We start from the raw sequence: 26,008 nt of genomic DNA on the forward strand, positions 1-26,008 counted from the left end.
CCAGGTCTCCTGCATTGCAGGCGGATTCTTTATCAGCTGAGCCACAAGGGAAGCCCAAGAAGAAAACAGGATGTCAACTAAGTACATTTTGATTTATCCTTTATTGCAGTGTTTGCTGTCCTTGGAAAGAGGGATAAAAATGCAACTGACTATAGTTTGTCATACACACAAGCAATCATAGCTCTTATCCAATGAGAAGGGAATTAAATAATGCATACTGCATCTACCTGATCACAATAGTTATAGTGACCTTGACAGAGTTATCTCCGTGTGCTAGTTCTATTGCTGTGCCATTGAGCCAAACAGTGTCTCTGCAGGTCTTTCAGAATTCTTGGACCAAAAGTGTAGCAGATATAGGCAGGGGTTAGGAAAAAGATGCTATTTATTCTGCCTGTGTAGTTTTGGATGGAAAAATACTTTTTAGGTGATCTGTTTCTAAGAAGTGCAATTTTCAGGAAACCACACACCTTATTCTCAAAATTATTTTCCATTCTCTCCCTCAAAACTTACTCTAATCATCTCATAGTAAAGGATTATTCTCAATAGCAACAACAAAAAAATGCTGCTGCTCACATTAAATTTGCTTTTCCTCCAAGAGAAAACTACTTCAAATTTCACAAAGATAGTCTTTTCTCCATTATACCTGGATTATGTACCCAATATATAGATGGAGTAAACCCTAGAATACACTCTTTTGGAGTACTTTGGGGTGGCATTCTCCTGCAGTAGAATTGAGCCTAGCATATCTAGGGTTTGGGCTAGTTGGAGATGGAGTTGGAGTTTGTGTCTGTAAATCCCACAAGCTCCCATCCTAAGAGACAGGAATTAACAGACATGTTTGCTCATCCAGCAAACATATATCTAGCATTGGTGTTATGTTGGGGATTTTGAGAGGTGTGAAAACTCAGAGATCAATCAGACACAGTGGAGAATGTCTGCAATCTACCTGAAATTATATCTTGAATGAGGACAGGCTGTAAGCATATGTGTGAATGTATGTGCTCTTTCAAATTGAGAAAAAATATTTTCCACATGACCAATAGTGGCACTGAAAACTAAATAGTTATTGGAGTACAGTGGCATTTACAGATATCAGAAAACTTAAATCAAAAGGGGAACATTGCTCTGCCCTGAATATACGATGTTCATACTTTGTAAATTGCTGTGTCACCTCCAGGATAACCTGTCAAGTGCATTTTCATATTTTGTTTCAAATAACACTCGCCAATAAGTGGAACTTAGAAAAATGTATATACTTGCATGTTCTTTTGTTCTGAACAATAAGAAATACGGAATGTCAAGTGAAGACCTAACAACAAACACAGGATGCCAATCTTTTCAGGTTAGCTTGTGACATCAAGTCAGAAAACATATCAAGGAAGTGCAACTGTGCAGAGTGCATCTGTAAACTGATTTATTGAAGCATTCAGCAATACACTGCTCTTTATGGGAGATTCAGCTATAGATACTTCGGCAGTTATCACAGAAAAGACTACTGTCCTGTGGAGTCTCCAGTGCAGATGGGCAGCTGTAGTTTCATAATATAGGTTTATTTGCCTTGAGCTGGTGCATTTCTCAAAAGAGAATATGCTTAGTAAAGATTTAGAAATAATCAGGAACATGAATGGGGCTTCTCAGGTGGCGCGCGTGGTAAAGAAGCCCCTGCCAATGCAGGAGATGCAGGTTTGATCCCTGGGTCCTGAAGATATCCTGGAGGAGGGCGTGGCCATCCACTCCAGTATTCTTGCCTGGAGAAGCCCATGGACAGAGGAGACTGGTGGGCTACAGTCCATAGGATCACAGAGTCAGACACGGCTGAAATAACTTAGAATGCATGCACATATGAATATGAATAGAAAGTGGACAGCTAGCTGAAGAAATTCTCTAGAAGACACTGGTTGACATGCATTTTCTTCCAAATTAAGTATCAATTTGAAAATCTAGAGTCTAAGTTCTCAGTGGATTTTCTATTTTAAAAAATAGGTGAAAAGAATAATGTGATCTACTCCAATGTTTACACAAAGGAGGGCAAGCAACAATTAAATATTTTCAACTACCTGCAAAAACTAACTGCATATCTTTATATACCTAACTATACTCTCATATTTTAAGATGAATTCATTATCAGCAATCTGAAAACTATCAAATAGTCAACTCTAGTTTTGTTCACTCAATTATATTAGAAACTAGTATTTGTATGTGACTTTAAAGTTTAAAGATCATCTTCTTTTATATCATTTCATGGAACTCTCCACTAAAATACCGATATGCTTATGTTGTGTTAGACACTCAGTCATGTCTGATTCTTTGTGAATCCATGGAATGTAGCATGCCAGGTTCCTCTGTCAATTGAATTCTCCGAGCATGAATACTGGAGTGGGTTGCCATGCCCTTCTCCAGGGGATCTTCCCAACCGAGGGACTGAACCCGGGTATCCCGCATTGCAGGCAGATTCTACACTATCTGACTCACTATGACTCGTAGTGATATGCTTGGGTGATATTATCTTCTATGTAGAATTAGTTGTTCTACTCCTATGCACCCACGTCACTTTCTTGAAACATTTATATCTCTATAACAGGGCTTCCCTGGTAGTTCAGACGGTAAAGAATCCACGTACAATGCAGGAGACCTGGCTTTGATCTGTGCTATTGGGAAGATCCCTGGAGAAGGGAATGGCTACCCACTCTAGTATTCTCACCTGGAGAATTCCATGGACAGAAGCGCCTGGCGGGCTCATGGGGTCGCGAAGAGTTGGACACGACTGAGCAGCTGAACACTGGCAGTAGCACTGGGGCACTTTATGACATTAGAGAATCCAGGAGTGTCAGCCGCGAAAGGGACCCTGAGGATTTCATGTCCAATATTCCTGTTTTGCAGATGGAGAAATTGAGATTCAATGTGCATATGTGACTTGCTCAAGAGAGTTGGAGACTGAATAGGAATTAGAACTTGGGTTTTCTAAATTCAGGTTTGGAGGCCAGCTTTTGGAAAAATGTAGGTGTGTTGGGAAAACAATATGATTGCTTGAGACTGAAGCCATCTCTCCATCATGATGGTCATGAATATATATATATATATGTTTCATTTATTTATTGTTGCCATGGTTCTGTGTCATTTCCGAATGTAAAACCAACAACTTTCCCCATCTCTCTATAGCTGCATGAACGTCAGCAATGCAGAATTCTGTGAATCGGGTTGTCTCCATTTCCTATTTATTTCTGATCACATTGTTTCTCAAGATGCATTTTCTTTTTCCATGTGAAATTCATACTTTGGGAACCTCCTCTCTAAAGATGCTTAAAAACCAAACAGTGTTTCTTTTTTGGTAACTTTCCCTGTACTTTACTCTGCAATTTCTCTGTTAAGAAACCTTTAATTGTGCCCTGTTCCCTTCTGCAGAAGATTGAAAATTAGCTGCTTAGTTTTCAAGGCGCAACATACTACTTACTTTCAATTCCTCTTCCTTACCATTTTCCCAAACACACTTAGCATAGTAATCAAACTTACTTTTTGTAACCTCTAATTAATCTCATTTTCTGGGCCTTTACTTGTGGTTTCTCTTTCTTTCTCCCTGTGAAATGTGGAAGATCTCATTTTAACTGTTAAACATTCTTAAAGTTGTAGGGCTTCTCTTCTCAAGTCCAGCAGGTTGCATAAAGAATGAGAGAGATGGAAGATCTTCTCCCAGGACTGGGTCTCCACAGTCTGGCTGGGCTCTGCTCCTTGTTTGCCTATAGTTGGCTTTCTTCTGGATTCTTTCTTCCTGACCTGGATTTTCTAGACTTGACTCCATCCTGTCCTTTATGTAAGACCAGAGTCATGCTTAGATCCTATCTGCTTATCTTAAAAACCCCCTGCTGGTGGTGCTCCTAGGGAAGTAGCACCATCCATTGCCCTTCGTGACTGGGAATGGTGGCAAAAATGATCCAGTCTCCTTTCCTGACTGTCGTTCCATCTAAAATGAGTGCACATCTACCTGTGTGTATTTGAAAAGAATTACCGTGTTTCCATTTTCTTTTCATTTGATATAGATTTTGCCTTGTCATTGTTGTTGTTTAGTCGCTAAATTGTGTCCAACTTTTTGTGACCCCATGGACTGCAGCATACCAGGCTCTTTTGTCCTTCACTATCTCCAGAAATTTGCTCAAACTCATGTCCATTGAATCAGTGATGCTACCCAAGCATTTCATAGAAGCCTTCTGGAGAAAAGAAAACAAAAAAACAAACTATCTGTTTAGAATTTAAACATTATCAAATATATATGTATATAGAAAGTAGGCAGGTTTCTTTGGAATAGAATTCATTCCTGGATATTAATATATTTTTCTCTTTGGATTTGTCCCAAGTTCCCAGAACATTTCCTTAGTGGTGGCATACAAAACTCCCATTCAAGGGGCCTGGTTCTGAGAGGAAAGATCAGTGGTGACATTAAAAGTATTCCTTCCTAAAATAGGGAAATTTGCATTTGCTGAAAGCCAGAGGCATTATAAAGGATAAGACAAAAAACATTATAAGAAGAAAGAAAGAAAGGTGAGAGAAAGGTCCATCAGAAAATGGAATGGACAGGCATTCACGCCCCGCTGTTTGTGCGTGCATGCTAAGTCCCTTCAACCATGTCCGACTCTTTGCGACCCTGTGGACTATCACATAGCAGGTTCCTCTGTCTAAGGGATTCTCCAGGCAAGAATACTGGAGTGGGTTGCCATGCCCTCCTCCAAGGCATCTTCCCAACCTGGGGATAAAATCTGTGTCTCCTGCATGGACAGGTGGATTCTTTACCATCGAATCACCTGGTACATGCTGAATAAATCTTACTCAACAGCAAAGTACCCCAGTGAAAGAGATCGATGTTTGTAATTTAATGTATAGATGTAAAATCAAGTGCTGCATAGTTTTGTCTCAAATAAGCTCACTGAGAATCTTAAGGGTCTTGGGGAAGTTTTATATGTGCTGTATTCTTGGCTTTCTGATTCCTAGTTAAGTGAACTTTATTGCTTCAATGAATGAAATGCAGAACCCATGACTGGTATTTTAGTTAAAAGCTTAACTTTTAACTAAAGATATAATCTTCGCATATGATCTTAAATGATTCAGATATCTTGTTTTATTAAATGATTTAAGCAAATGAGTCTAATAGCATATTTTATAGTCTTTACTTGATGAATGACTTCACACTGTACTGTCTGTCACCCACAAAAAAAATCTCAGTAATTTTTATCTCTTTATTCTATTACTTCACACATCCTGTAAAACCAAGCCAGTCACCTTCAAAAATATCTTTTTTGCATCTTTCCCCTCTTGTAAGTCCACTGCCACTGGCTTCTGTTCATCTGCGTGCAACTTCAAATTTTCAATGTTGTAATATTCTTGTTGTTTTCAGAACATACTTCCTAGTCTGTTTTACCCTACTGTCAAAGTTTCCTTCCTTTGAAAATAGAGCTATGATAGGATCATATCACTACCCTATTAAGCAAACCGTTTCAGTGGTTTCTCAAGGTCCATGAAATATAATCCACATTTTTAGCATGGAATTCACCAGCCTGTGAAATCTGGGATAAAGGATACCTAGATTTAAACATAATAGGCACCCAATGAACATTTGTTGAAAGAATAATTGAGAACAAGCAAAATAGGAATGAACAAATGAGATTTTGCTACACAATTTGGCCTCAGCATCCTTATGCAGATAAATCCCTCTGTGAATTCAATGATTGCTACCCTCTGTACCATCTGCTGTTCATTCATTCTGGGCACTGATCACTGTTCCATGTAGTGGGAACACAGACACGAAGAAAACAATCCTCAGCTTCATCCGTGAGGATGAACAACTCACGGTGGAGTCACCATTAAACAAGTAAATGCACAGATGAGTACATGATTCCTGTTTGTTAGCATCACCTCTAAGGAAAGGAAGTGGGTTCTCTGAGAAAGGGAGGCAGACTGAATTTAGCTTGAGGTATGGTAGAGTTGGAGAAGGTCTCTTTTCCTGGCATTTGATTGAAGATGTGATAAGTTATCCAAGTGGAAATTAGGAGAAGAGTGTGTTAGGCAGCTGCATTAAGTTGTTGGGGTTGTTTTGTTTTATTTCATTTTAAGATTCTGCTAGTCATTCCTTCTTGAAATCACTAGGCATTCCCATAACCCTTATCCTAACCCTAACCCTCCCCCTAAAACCCTAGCCCTTTTAGTAATACTGATACTGATGTGCTTGTCTGAAATGTTTTTCTCTTCTATTTTCTATCTAATGCATTTTTTTCTTATCTTCCCACTTTTTGTTAAATATTAAAACATCAAACTGTCATTACCCCTTACAAAAACCCATATTTGGATATCTATAATGGCTTTTTCATATTGCCAAAAGTTGTGAGCACTCAAGATGTCCTTCAGTAGGTAAATGGATAAACTGTGATACATCTAGACAATGAAATATCATTTAGCACTAAAAAGAATTGAGCTTTCAAGCTGTGAAAAGACATGAAGGAAATGTCAACACATGCTGCCAAGTGAAAGAGGTCAATCCAAAATGACTTCATGCCATGTAATCCCGACTATATGACATTCTGGAAAAGGGAAAACTATAGAGATGCAAACAAAATTAGTGATTTTTAGGGTTAGGGTCAGGGAGATGAACAGATATAGCAAAGGGTATTTTTAGGGCAGAAAGATTATGATACTATAATGATGGATTTTCCCAAGTGGCTCAGTGGTAAAAGAATCTACCTCACCAATGCAGGAGACACAAGAGACACAGTCTGATTCCTGGGTCAGGAAGATCCCCTAAAGTAGGACATGGCAACCCACTCTAGTATGCTTGTATGGAAAATTCCATGGACAGAGGAGCCTGGCAGGCTACAGTCCATGGGGTCTCAAAGAGTCATACATGACTGCATGCACTCTAATGATGGATATATGTCATCATAATTTGTCCAAGCTCATCATGCATATGATGCAAAAAGTGAATCCTAAGATAAAGCATGAATTTGGGGTGATTATAATGGGTCAAAGTACATTCAACACTGGTAAAAAATGTAACATTCTATGAGTGACGTTGATAATGTGGAGGCTATGCATGTGTTGGGATATGAGATGTACGTGAAACCTCTGTACCACCCTCTCAATTTTGTTCTAAACGTAAAAATGCTCTAAAAATTTGTCTTATAAAAATACATTAAACCATTGACATTAAACTTTCACTGTTTTTGTAATAAATTTGGTTGTTATTGTTCAGTCACTAAGTCATGTCAGATTCTTTGCCACCCCATGGATTGCAGCACACCAGGCTTCCCTGTCCTCCACCATCTCCTGGAGTTTGCTCAAACTCATGTCCATTGAGTTAGTGATGCTATCCAACCATCTCATCCTCTGTTGCCCCTATTTCTCCTCCTTCCTCGGTCTTTCCCAGCATCAGGGTCTTTTCCGGGTCTTTTCCATTGAATCAGTTCTTTGCATCAGGTGGTCAAAGTATTGGAGCTTCAGCTTGAGCATCAGTTCTTCCAATGAGTATTCAGCATTGATTTTCTTTAAGATTGATTGGTTTGATGTCCTTGTAGTTCACAGGACTCTCAAGCATCTTCTCCAGCACCACAGTTCAAAAGCATCAACTCTTCAGCGTCAGCTTTCTTTATTGTCCAACTCTCACATCCGCACATGGCTACTGGAAAAAACATAGCTTTGACTGTATGGACTTTTGTTGGCAAAGTGATATCTCTGCTTTTTAATTTGTTGTCTAGGAGTTGTCTAGTGATGTCTCTGCTTTTTAATTTGTTGTTACCTTCTAAGGAGAAAGCATCTTTTAATTTCATGGTTACAGTCACCATCTTCAGTATTTTTGGAGTCCAAGAAAATAAAATCTGCCACTGTTTCCACTGTTTCCCCATCTATTTGCCATGAAATGATGGGACCAGTGCCATGATCTTAGTTTTTTGAATGTTGAGTTTTAAGCCAGCTTTTTCCCTCTCCTCTTTCACCCTCATCAAGAGGCTCTTTAGTTCTTCTTTGCTTTCTGCCATTAGAGTCTTATCATCTGCATATTTGATATTGATATTTCTCCTGGCAATTTTGATTCCAGCTTGTGATTCATCCAGCCAGCATTCGTATAATTTATTCTGATATTCATTTGTATATAAAATTGGTATTATATAACAAACACTGTTCCATGGCCCATTTTCCTTTCCCTTCACATACCATAAATACATGTTAATTAATCACACCTCCTTTGACAACTTTGCTTTGTTGACTGTCTGGGGCTCCACTCTCCACTTTGGACAAATCAAGTTCATGATCAAAGCTGATGTAACTTGAATCAGGAGCACTGGAGGAGGTTTATCTAAAGCCCTTTAGTTAATTAATTAAAAGTGAAAGTGGTTTAAATAGTCTAGGATATAGACTTGATTGTCAATAAGTACATTGCATTTTATCAGTGAATGCTCTCTTTGAGTTAACCAGTAAATGAAACTAGATCGAGTTGGAAATGTAGTCGTTTACCAGTGGACCAACAAATTGCAATCTAGAAGAGTCTTGTCCATAGGAAGACTACCGATGACAGCTAGAAGTGGCCTAAGGTTCATTTAGTCATTCTACAATTGATCTTGGCACTTTTCAAATTACTGTTATATTAAACATTTTGGGTAGCTCTGCCTCGTCATGAGACTATAGAATATAAGGTAAGGAAAAAAAGAAAAAAGACCACGTTCACCCTTATTTTAGAGACTAAATCCTTAGTTGGTGCTACTTTTGAATACCATTTCCTTTTTAGCATGAAGAAATATAAATAACATTTTCAAAACATTTTCTATATTATACAAGAGGTATATGTTGATTTTTATTGTTTGGTGTGACAAAATTTATTTCTCTGAAATTAAAAGATTGACTTAGAGGAGAAAAAACTTTTTTAGTCTCACAAATCTGTTTTTTTTTTTTTTCTAGTATATAATAGTTTCGTAGATAATTTGAAACTGATTAATCTGTTAAACCATCTGTCAGAAATGTGCTGCAGCTGTTAAATGTCCAGCAAAATTTGAACTGCAATTCTTGAGTAATTCGCCCTTGGTATGTGCAGAGCAGACAATTTCCTATTTGATTTACAACTCTAATTCTTGCAAACATGGCTGATTCTCTAGCTATATTTTCTTAAATGTTTTGTGAATATAGCTATTAGACTGAAGAAAAAGGCAAAAATGGAAAAAAATTGATCTGATTTTTTTTAAGATGATAACATTGAATCTGTTCATTAATAGATGCTTCTATACTGATTGTGTTCAATATTTTTCAAAGGATGTGAAGATCCCTACCATACATTACATTTTCCATATATTGAGAATGTAGAAAACTCCTCTTCCTTCTGAACAGATCACCATATAACAGGGAGATCAACATATAAGCAAATGCTTATCACTGTGTTTTCAATGACATAGGAGGAAAGTGTTATTTTAGAAATACCAAATTCTTATGTTCTTTTGCAAACAAAGCAAACAAACGGGGTTTTGAAAGAGTACTCTCAGAAAAGTCAGGAGCTTCAACTCACAAAATTCACTTGCTGGAGCCAAGATATTTTAAAAATTCTAAAGGCATGCCCTGATGATGTAGAAAAACTCTCAGTATAATACAAAGGTTCAAATGACAAATCATTTTAAGTTGATAAAGATCAGAGAGATGATCTTACTTACGTGGGATATAGTGAGGAAGCTCTACATATAACATCATGGGATAAAGCCAACTCTTTTTGCACAAGCAATTTTTTAAAAATGAGAAAATGCAAAAATGTCCATTAGATAAAGTGAATACATCTCAGTTGCCAAAACCTAGGAACTATTTTGCCCTGCTCACATTCAGATGGATTTATTACTTGTCATTGTCAGTAATGCACTGATGCAACAGCCTTATATGGTATTCATGCTGCATGAATACCAATCTGCATGTTGCAGATTCTTAGGCCCTGGGAATACAGGCTCAATAGGACAGGCACATGCCCTGATCCCAGGCAATTTGGAAAAGTAATAAACATTTTTAAAAGAAAAATAATCAGGATTATTTTATTTTCACTTTCTAAACTAACACAACATTGTTAATCAACTATACTCCAATATAAGAAGTTAAAAACAGCCTACCTAACGAAAGTAATTTTTTAAAAGAAAGTTTGGTAAAACTTATTTGTGTGTGCTTAGTCACTCACTTGTGTCCAACTCTTTGTGATCCCGTGGACTGTAGCCCCCCAGGGTCCTCTGTCCAAGGGATTTCCCAGGCAGGAATATTGGAGTAGGCTGCCATTTCCTAGTCCAGGGGATCTTTGCTCCCCAAGGATTGAACCCTTGTCTCCTGTGTCACCTACATTGGCAGGCAGATTCTTTACCACTGAGCACCTGGGAGTTTGGTTTAATTTGCCTGTGAACTATACAGGGCCTGAGGTTCTGTTTGTGAGATTTTAAGCTGCTGATTCAGTTTCTTTAATGGCTATGTCATTACTGAGGTGCCTGATTTCTTTTTTGAGTCAAATTTGATAAACTTATATTTTTCTAAGAATTTACTCATTTTATGTGATTATTGTAAAAAGAGAATATTTTAGATTATCATTGGTGCTATGAACAAAATAAAACAGTGCCATCAAATACCGTAATGTCTGGAAGTTGAGTTGGTGAATTTAGACACTGGCCAGAGAAAGAGTGGGCTGGTATTTGAATTGGGGGCAGTCCAGAGAGGAGTCTGCCTTCTTTAGAGCTGAGGAAGAGAATTCCAGCCCGTAGGCAGGGAGAGGAAGAGGCATTTTAGCAGGAATGTGCTTGGTGTGTCTGAAAAAGAGAGAGGAAAGTGAAACGAGCTTAGCGACTTGGAGGAGGAGTGAAATAAGATAACTCCAGAGATCATTCACAGCCAGCCATCACAAGCTTTGCTGGAGTTAGGGTTCCATACTCAATGCAAGGAGAAGCCCTCAGGAACAAGGGCCAGGAATAATCTGATCTGCTTTTTAAAAAATCCATCCGGCAAGTGCAAAGAAAATGGATCTTGAAGGGATAAAGGTTGAAGCAGGAAATAAGTGCCCAATAAATATTTATTACATGAATAAATGCAATAAATTTGATGTACTGTGCTGAACATTATATTTATTGGATATAGGCATATGAGCTGGAATGCTGATCATGTATGATTTTCTCTGAGAACATCTATTTAAAACTGCAGGTGTTTCTTCCTTTTAGTTGAACGATATGGGTCTGTTGTGGACAGAAGACCTTAAAATTGCTGCATGATAGCGGGGGGCATCACTTCAAGTAAATTCCTGGGATCAAAATGGAAAGTGGTAAGAAAAATCTGGGCTTCCCTGGTGACTTAGCAGTAAAGAATCCACCTGCAATGCAGGAGACATGGGTGCGATCCCTACATTGGGAAGATCCACTGGAGAAGAAAATGGCAATCCACTCCAGTGTTCTTGCCTGGAAACTGCCATGGACAGATGAGCCTGTAGGGGGTACAGTCCATGGGGTTGCAAGAGTCAAGACACGACTCAGTGGCTAAAAAACAACAGCAAGAAAAATCTGACCATTTCATTTTTATTAGGAGATCTACACACTCAAGAATAAATCCAGTGTTCAGATTTTATCCAAAGTGACCCTGGAGATGATAGACCTCAAAAGCTTGTAATCATATACAACTTGGCTTTTGTCCTTGTTCTATTGTTCTTTGGGCTTCCCTGATAGCTCAATTGGTAAAGAATCCGCCTGCAATGCAGGAGACCCCAGTTCGATCCCTGGGTTGGGAAGATCCTCTGGAGAAGGAAAAGGCTACCCACTCCAGTATTCTGGCCTGGAAAATTCCATGGGGTTGCAAAGAGTTGGACACGACTGAGCGACTTTCACTTCACTTTCACTATTATTCTTTAACTGTGATGTCTCAAGCTTCTTCATCTGTATAATGGTAATGATATCAATGTCAAAGTCTTACTAAATAAAGTAACTCACTGAGAGAATTCTCTCAGAATATTTACTGCATTGCCTGCCCCGTAAGTACTCAAAAATGATTGCTATTACTATTTATTTGCTGATTTTGGCTTAATAGTTTCTACTATTTATGCTACTGAGATGGAAGAGGGGCAATTGCCTCATTGAATTCAAGGCTACTGTAATGCATATGGTAGCACGTTTGGTTGTTTCCCATTGAATGGAAATGAACAAAAGGGAAAATAGGGTCCCCTCCTTGGAGTTGTAAAGAGGAAAGATTCAGTGAGAAGATACAGGGGATAGATGGGTTTACTTTTTTCCCTTATTGATTTTCATTATATGTCAGGTAAAATATGTCCACTCAGTTGAGTTAGTTCTAAATTTATTATCTTTACCTTTTTCTAAATTAGCATTTAACGGCAAACTAATTGCACTTCTCTTCATGACCGCTGGCTTCATGTCTTTTGTGAGATGTCTTAGGTGAAGAAAACTAGATTAATTCTTCATACAGTGCATGAAAGGACAATTAATTCTCAATTTAATTATATGATCTCTTTTACCAATGAACTAACATTCTTACATTTTCTGTGCAAAGGAGTTTAACCCTTCTATGAAGATCCAGATGTAAATAATAAAAGATCCCTACATAAAATGAAATACAAAACAATATTTATTTTTATTTTAAAGCAAAAGGCAATATTTGTATGGACATTTCCTTGATAGGTCAGTGTATGCTAAAGACCAGATTGTCAATGTTCTCACCCATTTAAACATACGTGTTGTATCAAATGTAGTGAGTGTGTGTGTGTGTGTGTGTGTGTGTGTGGGTGTGTATGTGAAAACTAGTAACAATGATTACTTCTGTGGATTGTGAGGATCCTTTCTCTGTATTGTATGGAATTTTATAAGATCAGGCAAATAAAAAAAAGATCTTATTTCCAGTGACAAAGAGTAGGCCAGGGATGTTTGAGCAAGAAGTACACAAACCAATGTATGAATCATAAAAAATATGGGAGGAAATTATGATGAAAATGAAGATATATAAAATTAGAGTTGAGTTGGAGTCATCGGTATTTTGCCCTAAGGAAGAGCAAACATGTTTTCCAGAATTCTCCTATAATACTGATTTTTAAAACCATTTGCTTTCTATTGCTATGACATAGGAAATCATAGAAAAACTTATCCAAAGCTAGAAATGGACATTTGAAATAATGAAAAAAAAAAAACCTGAAGACACTCTGGATAAGATGGAACTTAGTCATCCAAATTCATACCCCTAGGAATAAAATATCATTTTTTTAAATTGTAAAGAGCATGCTTTCTTCCATGTGCTAATATTGGGAAAACTGCAGTCTAATACTAATCTCTGCAAATCACAACTATCCTAGAAATTATTTATTAGATCAGGTTAAGTTAAACTAACTGAACTTGAAAAAAAAAAGTTATCAAATATACTGGAAGAGCATGTCATGTTTCAATTTCCGGTGCTCACTATACATTCAAGGAGTAATACAATATTTAAACATCAAAATGTATATGTAAATTATTCAATTCAAAGACATTTGGCTCCCAGGTAGAATTACACCTTCTCCATAGAGAAAAGTAAGTGGGGTATGGGATTTCCACAGATGGCATATGGAATGAGCTCAGTTTGTTTGGGTTTTTTAATAGAATGCTAAAGTTAGCAAAGTTCTGAGGTGAAAAATGCAGAGCCTAGTCAAGGAAGGTGTGCTGAGGAAAGAAGACAAAGCAACATCTTTCTAAGTGCATCAAAACAAAGACCGTCTGGAACCAGTGGCCTGCATTTATAGGGAATAAAAATAGCGGGCCTGCCGTGGCTGCAGAGAAACAGATTGTGAAGTTATTGTTGGTGCTGCGCCTTTGTTCCTTTATTTCTCTTTCTTCTTTTCTTTCTCTCATTTTTTCTCTCCTCCGTCCATTCCTCCCTCCCTCCCTCCCTTTCTTCTTCTCTCCCCTTTATTGAGAAGAAAATTAAACATACACACACACGCATAACATCATAGTCTTGGGAATACAGTCTCTAAAGCAGTGCTAGATCCCATGCCAGTCTTTGGTCTGAGTGTGGAAACTGACATTCCTTATAATTTGTGAAGCATTTACGGGACTATATTAATCTCAGTGATTCCTCAGGAAACACACCTGAGTCATGGCTTCAGTCTCTTTTTCACCCAAATCCTAAAACTATCCACTAGGCTAGATAAGAAATAGAGCCTTATTTGTCCAAAGAATTTTCCACTGTCTGTGAAGCAGTGTAGCCAAAGCATGCTTTGTCCAGGAAGTCAGGGAGACGGCGCAGAGGATAACATCGTCCACAGTAGCTGGGGACTCAGGCAGCCGCAGACTCTGCTGAGAAGGACACCGCCTGGCTGTCGTTGGACACCTTGGGGAGCAGGCAGAGCAGAAGGAAAGTCAGGAGTGGGAGGTGTCATGCAGTCCTGGGGTGCCCACCAAGATGGGCGTCTAGGCCTTGAAATGAGCATCACCACGGGAAAGACGGGCCATCTCTGGGAGGAACTGAGATGCTCTTAGGAGAGCCAGAGAAGGAAATTAGCACAACCACTTAGCTTGCAGTTTGAGATAGTTTTGGCCTTAAGGAGCCAGGCAGGAGGCTATTGACTGGAAACAGAAGGCTTTAGGGGGAGGTATGGCCTCTCAACTTGGCCCCGACCATGGAGCCATGAAACCTGAGGCTGGTGGTCATGCAGTTCTGGGTTCAAAATCAGGAGTTGAATGCACGCAAAGTAGAGAACATTCTGTGTTGTATTCCCCGGAGAATATGCCTTTTACAGTGTTTTCTCTTTTTTTTTTTTCCTGAATGTGAATCAAATGTTGCTAGAATTTAAATATATGAATACCAAGGGGAAACGAAGACATGGGATGGATTGAGAGGTAGGGATGGATACGATGTATTGATATGATATGATGTATGATACTGATATAATGTATGAAACAGATAACTAATGAGAACCTATTGTTTAGCACAGGGGACACTACTCAATGCTCTGTGGTGACCTGAACAGGAAGGAAATTCAAAAAAAGAGGGGATATACGTGTAACCGATTCATGTTGCTGTACAGTAGAATCTAATCAACATTGTAAAGCAACTCCAATAAAAAAAACAAAAACAAAAAAACAGAATGTCCATCCTGGTAGCACTGTTTGGTTCTAGAGTTCTTCATCATTCTTATTTTCTGGGTATTTACTTGTATTTCCAAATGTGTGACATAAAACATATATTGTAAGTGCTATGATTTTAAAAGATGTGGTGAATGTTTTCCAACATTATTTCTTATCAGAGGTAACATTTGAATGCTTCTCTGATGTCAGTGACATATGTTCCGAAGTCCTCTGACCTTGCGAACTGCTGTCCAGCCCCCTTGCCAAGAGAGATCTCTCTCAGCCATGCTCTTGGAGGTGAAGGGCCACAGCCATTTCGTCTCGCTTTGCCAATCACTCCCTCTGTTCCAGCTTGAATTCATACAGAATTCTTGCAGCTAGTCTGCCTTCCTGATTGACTGAAATTGTGTGAAAATAAAACTCAAGGCCCATCTGCTCTTCTAGTTTTCATCCAGGATTCCCTGGAAGGGAAATGCACTGGAGACTAAATATTTGCCATAACTATGTGGCCGTAGTTTTGGAAGACATCCCAGTATGGGAAAATACAATACTAAATTATTTCAAACGTTAGCATTCTCCCTCTCTCTCTACTACTGTTACCACTATGATAAAAATCATAACTTTCTCCAGGGATCTGTTTGATTTTCTAATGTTTAATGTCTGCAGAGTATGGAGACACATGCTCTAGAACAACAAGCAATCAGACACTTTGGAAGATGGAAGGTGTAATAACTATGATTATAGTTGGAGATAAAAATGGATCATTCATCCTAATAGTCAGTCTGGCAATATGGGCACACGTGGAGTGTAGCTACAGCCATCATGGGGAAATTTCATCCTCATTGTAGCCTTAAAACTTTCCCTCTCTCTATGCTGTTCTTAACCCTTTTCATCTATATCCTCTCAATTTTTCAGGTCTTATTCATCATTTGTATGTTACCTGTTACCGTAGTGATTATTAATCATTCTTCTTTGTGGATACATGGAATATTTATCACATTGAACCAGAGGTTGGAAAACTTTCTCTGTAAAAGGTCAGATAGTAAATCCTTTAGCTTCAGAAGCTGTGTGGTCTCTCTTTGTGACATTCTGCTGAGATGTGAATGCAGACATAAATGAGTGAATGGGGGTGTGCTTCAGGACAGCTTTACTTACAAAAGTGAGCAGTGGGCCAGATTTGGTCTGGGGGACATGGTTGTGGACTCTTGTCCTTGACAGTGTTTGAGGACATTAGAGTTTGAGAGAAATTTAGCTAATTTCTTCATATTATATGTGAGTCAGGGTGGCTCAGATAGTAAAGAATCTGCCTGCAATGCGGGAGACTCGGTTTCGATCCCTGGGTTGGGAAGATCCTCTGGAGAAAGGAATGGCAGCCCACTCCAGTGTTCTTGCCTGGAGAATCCCATGGAGACAGGAACCTGGCAGTCCGGTCCATGGAGTCACAAAGAAAGAGTCACACGACTGAGTGACTAACACTTTCACACTTACGTCTGTAGAAAGGGGGTTAACTGACGTACTCAAGGTCACACACACAGGAGAAAGCCAGGAGTGACAAGGTCACCTAAACCACAGTCCTGTATTTTTAACTTACTTGTTACTTTCAGGATTTGATTATGTTTTAGTCAGCAGTGAATTACACCTGGTGTTATTTTCTTGTTTCATGTTTAATTACTTTATGTGGGTCCATATATTGTTACCACTCATGAGAGAATGGGAAATAGATACATAGATAGATATTTTATTGCCCAAAGTGATTAGAACAGTGCAAAGCAGGGGATAAGATCATAAAAAATTTTTGTGACTATCCTCTTTCAGGAGAACATATAATTCATGTGACATTTTTCTTGCTTAATTATGCAGTTATAGATTTTGTCTCAACTTAGAGGATTGTGAGATATCTGATCCTTAAATTATGATAATAATTCTATGGTACTTTTTAAAAAATAGATAGTCTTTTATATGCTCTTACCTTTCTTGATCTCAGTTTTAGTTGAATTTTGTTATTCTGATTTATCTGAGTTTTTAAAAATTAGTGACAAAAATTTAATTTGGTATAAAGACTAATTTGTTATGGAAATCAAACTTAAAAAAACAAATAATAAGGATAAACTAGCCTCAGATTTTATAAACTGCCGCATTTAAGTTCTAAATTTAAGCGAGTTAAATGGATCTCTTAATTATCCATATTATTTTAATTATTTACCATGTGTAACATGGAGCTATGTATTCATTGAATACTGACTTTGGGATAATGTGTTAGTCCTTATTATCAAGTATTGTTGTTTAGTTGTGACTCTTTGCAACCCCGTGGACTATAGCCAGGCTCCTCTGCCCTGGGATTTCCCAGGCAAGAATACTGGTGTGGGTGGCCATTTCCTTCTCCAGGGATTGCCAGGTTACTCCTACTGAGCAGCTTTGGACAGAAAAAAGTTTCTCCTGGCATGGTCCTGTTGAGCTCTGTCATAGCATATGTCCTCTTTTCTTTGGTTACTACTCAGACGTCACCCAATCAAAGAGACTTTTCTTGGCTAGGCACCCAAAGCCTGCAACTCCTTCAACCTCCACCCTACCCCCAGCCTCCTAGCCCCTCTTTCATATTCTGTGTGTCTCGGTAGTTTTTATCACCATCCCATCCTATGAATTCACATTTTTACCTGTTTGTTTTTGTTTTAGCTAGTTTTTAGTTTCTACGGAAGCATAAATTACATGAGGACAGGAACATTGTTAGTTTCATGTACTGCTGCATTTCCTGGTCTGGCACAACTTAGGTTCTTCTGTAAATTTTTTAAAATGTATTTTATTTTTTGTTGAAGTGTAGTTGATTTCAGGTTACAGCAAAGTGTTTTGGAATCTTTTTCAGATTCTTTTCCCTTATAGATTTTTACAAAAGATTGAGTATAGTTCTGTGTGCTGTAAAGTAGGTTCTTGTTGGTTGTTGGTTGTGTATTTTGTATAGAATAGTGTCTACATGTCATAATTTTTTGTTTTATTTGAATGAATAAAATAAAAATGAATAAACATTAGCACATTTTTAATATAATGGAAAATTCTGAAGTAATAGTTTCTCGTTAAAGTTCAATGCAGAACATACATCAAAACTTGTACAAAGTTAGACTGACAGATGTTAGAAAATCAGGGTTTTGTATGTGTGATCAACGGCAGCTAAAATAATAGTAAATTTTTAAACAATTAATATGAAACCCTTCACTATGGACTCTCACTTTGTAAACTGATATTTCTAAAATAAATGTCATGGTCCTGTTTTCAGTCATTTACATTTAACTTTCTGGGGAATATATTCACACATACATGCCACATTGCTCAGAGGCACTCGCAGCATAACTGAGAAAAGTAAGCAATCTAACTATGTTTTACAAGGATGGATGTATTCCTCATAACTTCCATTTTGTACACACTGGAGTGGTGAGATAATGAAAAATAATTCATTTCCCCAGGATCAATGGGGACTTCACTCCACTTGAATGGCTTTTCGAGAAAACTGGTCCATTCCTTCTGTTGCTAGTTTTTTCTTTTTTCTTCCTGTTTGTGAATATCTGAGAGAGAAGTCATTCAGAATATACAATGTAGCTCTGTGTCATATTGAATGGAATATGAGCATGTGTAAACACTTGTTGGGGATTTAGGCCATCTCTCTAAAACTTAGGTGCTATGTCACGTAATGTAACATCGTGCTTTGAGACTCTTTGAGTCTGTCACGTTTAGTTGTCCTTGTTTTCCCTTCCTCCCTTCCTTCCATCCTCCCTTTCTCTCTCCCTCTCTATCTTCCTCCCTCCCTCCCTTGCTTCCTCCCTCCCTTCTACAAAATGTCATTAGAGGATGTGCCAAGTGCCAGGTGCTATTCAGATCACTGGAAAGGAAGCATTAAGCAAACTCTCAAAACCTTTATTTCCATGGAGCTTCCAGTCTCATGGGAGAGAAAGGCAACCAAACAATTGAATGCATGAAAACACAACACATCAGATGGCTGTAAATGCTCTGAAGGAAAATAGAGCGAGGCGTGGTACAGAGAGTGAGGGCAGTGGGTACTCCTGTGGCTGGGTAGACTGGGAAAGCTTGTCTGCCTTGTGAGAGATAACATTAAACGGAGCCTGGAGGGATGAGCCTTGAGGTCACTGGAAGAGTAAAAGCAAAGGTCATGGCAGGAGCAGGTCTGTAGCTGCAGTCGGAAGGAAAGGGTGGCTGGACAGTAATGGACAAGGATGCTGGAGGATGTGATCAGTGTGGAGGCTGCTGTGGGTCACTGGGGGACCTTGGACTTCATTCCAAGTGACTGAGAGCAGGAGCCAGAGGATATTTTGAGTGCAGGAACTACCTTGCCCACCTGTGTATTTTTTAAACTGCCCTTTTGGCTGCTGTGTACGGGAGGACTCTGGCAAAGGAGGAGGATGGAAGACTGCAGTCACATAAGTGATGGCCAATGGCTGCCTGGAACAGGGGATCAGCAAAGTGAGATGGTAGGATTTGGGGTATTCCAATATGACAAGACATAGCACCTGATGCATCTCCCAGAGACCAAGAGGATGCAAAGAAGAGTCCAAGAGTTGAGTCCTGGGCACTTTAACGTATATAGACACTAGGACGGTGAGAACCACCCATCAAAGTGGAATGGGAGAGTCAGCAGTAGTAAAGAAGGAGGAAGGGAAATAGTTCATGTCAGCGCAGAAGCCAAGTAAAAATTAGAATTCCAGTGCAGTTGATTGGTCAAGTGTAATGAGAACTGACTAAAATTTTAGACAGCAATGCTTTTGTGTTGGTGCTTATCTTGTGTTCTTTCTTACTGGTATCTCCTTCCTAATTTTTTAGTTTGGATATTATTCCTCCTGGTCTTCTCTCCTCCAACCTCATATTTCTAACCCTGAATCCTTATAATGAATAAATAATTGAAGATTTTGAGGAGACCCCAAATCCAAAATCTTGTTAAACAAACAGCCACAACTTCATTCATGATTCTGAGATAGCAGGCCTGCATTGAGGTCCTTTGGAATAATGCACTTTATCATAGCTATAACTTGAAAATCAGAAGGCTGTTGAAACTGTGCTAGGGTTCATTAGAATCATCAGCGTTAAGTTATATAAATTATGATCGTTTGCTAGATGTATCATGTACCTTAAAATTTTCATTGTATTCAATAGTGATTTTAACAAAAACATGTCAGTGATTATTCACTCTTTATTAAAGCTGGCTTTCTTTTTTTTTTTTTTTTTTTTTTCAGAAAAATGTGATGAGCCACTTGTGTCTGGACTACACCATGCAGCTTTCAGCAGCTCATCCTCTATGTCTGGGAGCTATTCACCTGGCTATGCCAAGATCAACAAGCGAGGGGGTAAGGCAACTTTCAATTCATTTGTCAACAAATGTGTTATGTAAGAACATGTTATATTTACGCAGCATTTTTTAAGTATATTTTATTGTACAGCAGCTAGCAGCTGACAACCAAAATCATTCCTCCCACTTCTGTTAACAGTCATAGACACAATTCCTGTAAGCCTGTTTTGTAGCCACTATTTTGGAATGATATCGATAAAATTGGGCTGGAAATAACAGATGATGTATTAAAATGGAAGAATTTTTTGTAGCCACTATGAAGGGCTTTCCAGATGGCGCTAATGGTCAAGAATCTGCCCGCCAATGCAGGAGATGTGGGTTCGATCCTTTAGTTGGAAAGATTCTGTGGAGAAGGAGATGGCAAACCACTCCAGTATTCTTGCCTGGGAAATCCCATGGACAGAGGAGCCTGGTGGGCTATAGTCCATGGGGTCACAAAGAGTCAGACACGACTGAGCTACTAAACAGCAACAACTATTGTGGAGTGATATAGAAAAAAAATTTAAGCTGCAAATAGGGATGGTAAATTAAAGAGGAAGAATTTTTGGAGTTCATATGATAATGAGTTCAAAATGACATAAAAATTATGAGTTAAGGAAATACTTGTTAATCAGAAAGTCATTTAGAAAGATGTTAAAAAGAATAGGTTCCAAATATATGTACCATGCATGAGGAAGAATACTTCGTATTAACTGCTTTTTCTCCTTTTATTAATGTACACATTTAGTTTCTATTGAAAAGGCAGGATGAAAAATTATGACTCTTTGCAGTTTCTCCCCTAGTGCCCAGAATTTAGCTTTGTTATTAAAGTCATGTGAAAAATTTTGTATATTTGCAGCTAAAATTTGACTTTTAGACTTTAAAGTCATAGTACCATTATAATTAGCAATTGATGATTTCAAAGTGGACAGCAGCTAATAGAGGGTAAAAGAAGATAATTAAGAACAGAAACTTAAAACTCTTTTGCTTCAAAGAAATCCTGGTATAAATATCAATGAATGACAACTTGGAAAGATACAGTATTTTCTTAGATAAATATGTATTAACTGACAGAGACCATAATTTTTATTCAGTAAGACAGGAGATGCTAAGCTTAAATCATAAATTCAGGGGGAAAATGTGAAAAATTAAAGAAGGAAGGAAAGGAAGGAAAACAGGGAGAGAAAAAGCATGAATAAAGGTTGAGAAAAGAAAACAGGAGAAAACCCAAAGGGGGAGGAAAAAAGAAGATGGGAAGAAAGAAGAGATATCAGAACAGAGAGAAAAAAGTATCAGAGAGAATTAGAAAGAACAAAAGGGAGAAAAAAATACATAAGGAAAAAGTAGAATAATATATATACAGAAATTCCTGGAAGTATAAAGATATCATAATCAGAAAAAAAAATTGGTGAAAGAGATACACAGGCAAAGATAGAGGAATATAAATTTCAAATATATATATATATATATATATATATATATATATGTACAGCTTTGCTTTAAAAGTAGTACTCATCAGCTATTTTTTTCAATGTGCTGTTACTTTAAATTGTGGTATAATTGATGTAACATTATATTAGTTTCAAATGTACAGCATAATGATTTCATGTATGCAGATTTGTATGTATTGCAAAATGATCACCACAATAAGTCTAGTTAACATCCATCACTATACACAAACATTTTTTCTTGCAGTGAGGACTTTAAGATCTAGTTTCTTAGTAGCTTTCACATATGTAGGACATTATTGTTAGCTATAGTCAGCATACTGCATATTATATCCTCAAGACTTATTTTGTAACTGGAAATTCATGCCTTTTAACTCCCTTCTCTCATTTCACTTAACTCTCAACACCCTGCCTCTGGGAACCATCAATGAGTTCTCTGTATCTGTGTAGTTATTCTTTTTATTGTGTTATTAGGGCTTCACAGGTGGCGCTAGTGATAAAGAACTCGCCTGCTAGGGCAGGAGATGTGGGTTCCATCTCTGGATAGGAAGATCCCCTGGAGCAGGAAATGACGACCCCCTCCAGTATTCTTGCCTGGAGAATTCCACGGACAGAGGAGCCTGGCAGGCTACAGTCCATGGGGTCACAAAGAGTCAGACACAACTGAGCTACTAAACAAGTTTTCAAAAATTTTCCTTCAATATGTCAAATAATGAAAAATTTAATGTATTCCTTTTCCATTAAATTAACTAAAACTAAACCAACCCCCCAAAAAAATACAGACATAAAAACCAAGAAACAGAGAACTTGCCATACCCAAATTCATAATTATGATGCAGACCAGTCCAGTACTAATAAAATGTGGGACAACATATAAAAGGGAAAAGAAATTATACATATACCTCCTGATGTCAAGAGGATGTGATATTCCCTAAAAGAAGTATCATGATGTTGAAAGATCAAAAGCAACTTTAATGAAAGGAAGAAGAATCTCAAAATATTTTTTTAGGAAGTTCTGTGGGAAAAGAATACTGATGAAATGTTATACCTAGTGAATTTGAGCAAGTCAAATCATGTCAAGAGTGTGACTTCTTTGGGCATACATATGAAACAACCTAACCAACAGTGAGATGAGTGAAAAAAAAGAATAAAGAAACCACAGTCTAATGTTAGACTGAGCAGTGAATCATTTAAATATAAGATCGTGACTAGATTGGTGCTGGAGAAGACTCTTGAGAGTCCCTTGAACAGCAGAGATCAAACCAGTCAATCCTAAAGGAAATCAACTCTGAATGCTCATTGGAAGGGCTGATGCTTAGGTTGAAGCTCCAATACTTTGGCACTGATGTTGAACAGCCAACTCACTGGAAAAGACCTGATGCTGAGAAAGATTGAAGGCAAAAGGAGAGGGGGCCGCAGAGGATGAGAGGGTTAGAGAGCATCACCGACTCAATGGACATGAATCTGAGCAAACTCCAGGGGATGGTGAAGGACAGGGAAGCCTGGTGTGCTGCAGTCTCTGCGGTAGCAAAGAGTCAGTCTCAACTTAGCAACTGAACAACAAGACAGCCAGGAATTACAGTTGTAGAAAGAGTATAAATATTACAGATGTAGAATCTAAAATATTAAATACCAAACTATGGGATTAGATATATGCTTTTTCTCCCCAAACTTTCAGAGCAGGTGGCCACTGGATGCTATAACTTTTAAGTGCAGGTTTATTTTGTTTTTGTTTTTTTAAGAATTAATTCACTTTATGAAGAAACATCAACATTTTTATTGTTGCTCTCATTCAAGTTAAGTTATATTAAAATATTTTTGCTTTAAAATAGTACAGGATGCCACTTTGAATTAGAGGTGTCTATCTACTCATATATGTAAAGTGAGGTATCTGAAATTAAACTTCTAAAATGTTAGCTTTCGTTTTTAACCTGGAAGATGGGATTTGAGTAATGTCTTCATCTTCTTTTTAACAGGTTTCTTTAGATCTAGTTTATAAAATGTATGCATCTATATCTACAGTAGATAGTGTTAGTCACTCAGTCATGCCTGACTCTGCATCCCTGTGGACTGTGGCCCACCAGGCTCCTCTGTTCATGGGCTTCTCCAGGCAGGAGTACTGGAGTGGGTAGCCATTCCTTTCTGCAGGGGATCTTCCTGACCCAGGGATTGAACCTGGGTCTCCTGCATTGCAGGCAGATTCTTCACTGTCTGAGCCACAAGGGAAGCCCAATACATACATGTATATAAATAAAAGTATAAATACAATGCATTTCCTATAAGAAAGATGTTTCAAAAGCAAAATATTATTTAAAATATTTATGATTTCTTAGTTGTTTGGCAGCTTCTCTCTGATTTTTGATGCAGTGGATTATCATGTGTTGGGGTAAAAATGTGATGCTGTAGTTCATAGGGGGAAAGCCTTGTCTGTGTTATAGTCTTACACTTACTTAGGGCCCATCTTACCAACATTTGTTCTGCGAGGAAGTTTATTTACTTATATTTTACCTCCCAGAGACCTCTTTTGCTTCTCAGTGGTGTACATGCCTACTTGCCCATAACGCTCTCCCCTAGCTCACCCCACGTTATCTACCTGTTTGAGACTGTCACACACTGGCCATATCTCTACTCATCATGTCACCGTTCCTGTGCATGTACATAAAAGACACCCATATGCAGGGCTAGCTTGACCCTGGTTAAAAACCTCACTGTGGATCAAAGCAGCAGGTACCAGAGAGGAGGATTACTTCCTCTAGAAGAAAAAAAAAAATACATATGGTTCTTTCAATTAAAAACAAAGTTTTTTATTCCATCATAAATTTTATAGGCAGACACCCTTGGAAGAGGAGTCACGTTGACTGAAATTCATTTTTAGATATAAGTGGCTAATGTCCAGCATTGATGGAGAATTGTTTTGTTTTTCGTGCAGCACAAAATTATGTATCTTAAAATTAAAGGCAGCAGAGCATTCCACAGGGAAAAAAAATATAAAGAATATGTCAGCGAGGCAAGAAATGCTAGAGATATATTTTCTTACTTGACGATTGGCAAGAATCATCTGATTTATACCCCACATAACCATTTGAAAGCAGGGAGATCTTATACTAACAGAAAAGGAGAGAAGAGTGTAATTTACTAATTATACAAATACAGGAAAGAACAAATTCAGTTAAGCATTATGTTGATAAACATTGCTTCAAGTTTTATCATTTATTTAAATGATATTCTTCAAATACATTTTAGAGAGCTAGATTTATGAATACACAGAAAAGCAGAGTATAAAAGCAAATATACATTCAGATGACAGATTGACACATGTTTACAGAATGGGGTTTAGCTTTTGGATTCCTGCGATACAGATCCATCTGGTGCAAGCTTGGTGTCAGGGACAGAAACGTCACAAAACTGGGTGGGGGTGGGGGGAGCGAACAAGATGTTTAAATGAAAAAATCCACTTGGAATTCTATCATGTCTTTTGAAGCCTATTGCTTTAAGAGTTTTTGTTTGTTTTGGAACAGTATCTACCTCTTATGGTTCTGTGTTCTGGATTTATCTTAATTCACTGGCGCTTTCCCAGGCTTGTGTCATTCTGAGTCAATAGCAATTAGATGGATTACTCTTTCTAAAACATAGCACAGATATTAAACCTTTGAGAATTTTGTGTAAGATATCCACCACTTTATTATATAGTACTTTCAGATTATAAGATACCTTCATATAGGTTCTAAATGTCCCTTGATCTTCACAACAACCTTGTTAGAAAGAACACATTAGAGATGCCAACCATTTCTTCTGCCAAACTTTTTACTCCATATGCCTTCTACTGTCTACTTCCCCTAAGGGACTGTCATTCTTCCATGTAGCCACAGGTGATGGGAGAGAACCCGTGATCTCAACTGATGTCGTCGGAATATCTGTTTTATTTGTGCAACATCAACTCAGGAACCAAGAGAACTGCGGGGTAAAGCATGATGGTGGTGATGATTTAGTCATTTAGTGTGTCTGACTCTTTGAGATCCCAGGGACTGCAGCCTACCAGGCTCCTCTGTCCATGGGACTTTCTAGGCATGGATACTGGAGTGGGCTGCTGTTTCCTACTTCAGGGGAATTTTCTGACCCAGGGATCGAACCCACGTCTCCTGCATTGCAGGTGGAGTCTTTAACTG

General features: G+C 38.1%; 1 protein-coding gene across 1 annotated transcript in view; it reads left to right on the plus strand.

Moving 5' to 3' along the window:
• Positions 1–26,008, plus strand: part of CNTNAP2 (contactin associated protein 2) — a 2,213,955-nt gene that overhangs the window by 645,124 nt on the left and 1,542,823 nt on the right. The window contains exon 3 of the mRNA XM_061165994.1: positions 20,303–20,413. Coding sequence (XP_061021977.1) covers positions 20,303–20,413 — 111 coding nt within the window. The remainder of the gene's footprint in view (positions 1–20,302; positions 20,414–26,008) is intronic.

This window comes from Dama dama, chromosome 18, assembly GCF_033118175.1.
Source record: "Dama dama isolate Ldn47 chromosome 18, ASM3311817v1, whole genome shotgun sequence".
In the NCBI taxonomy this organism is placed as follows: domain Eukaryota; kingdom Metazoa; phylum Chordata; class Mammalia; order Artiodactyla; family Cervidae; genus Dama; species Dama dama.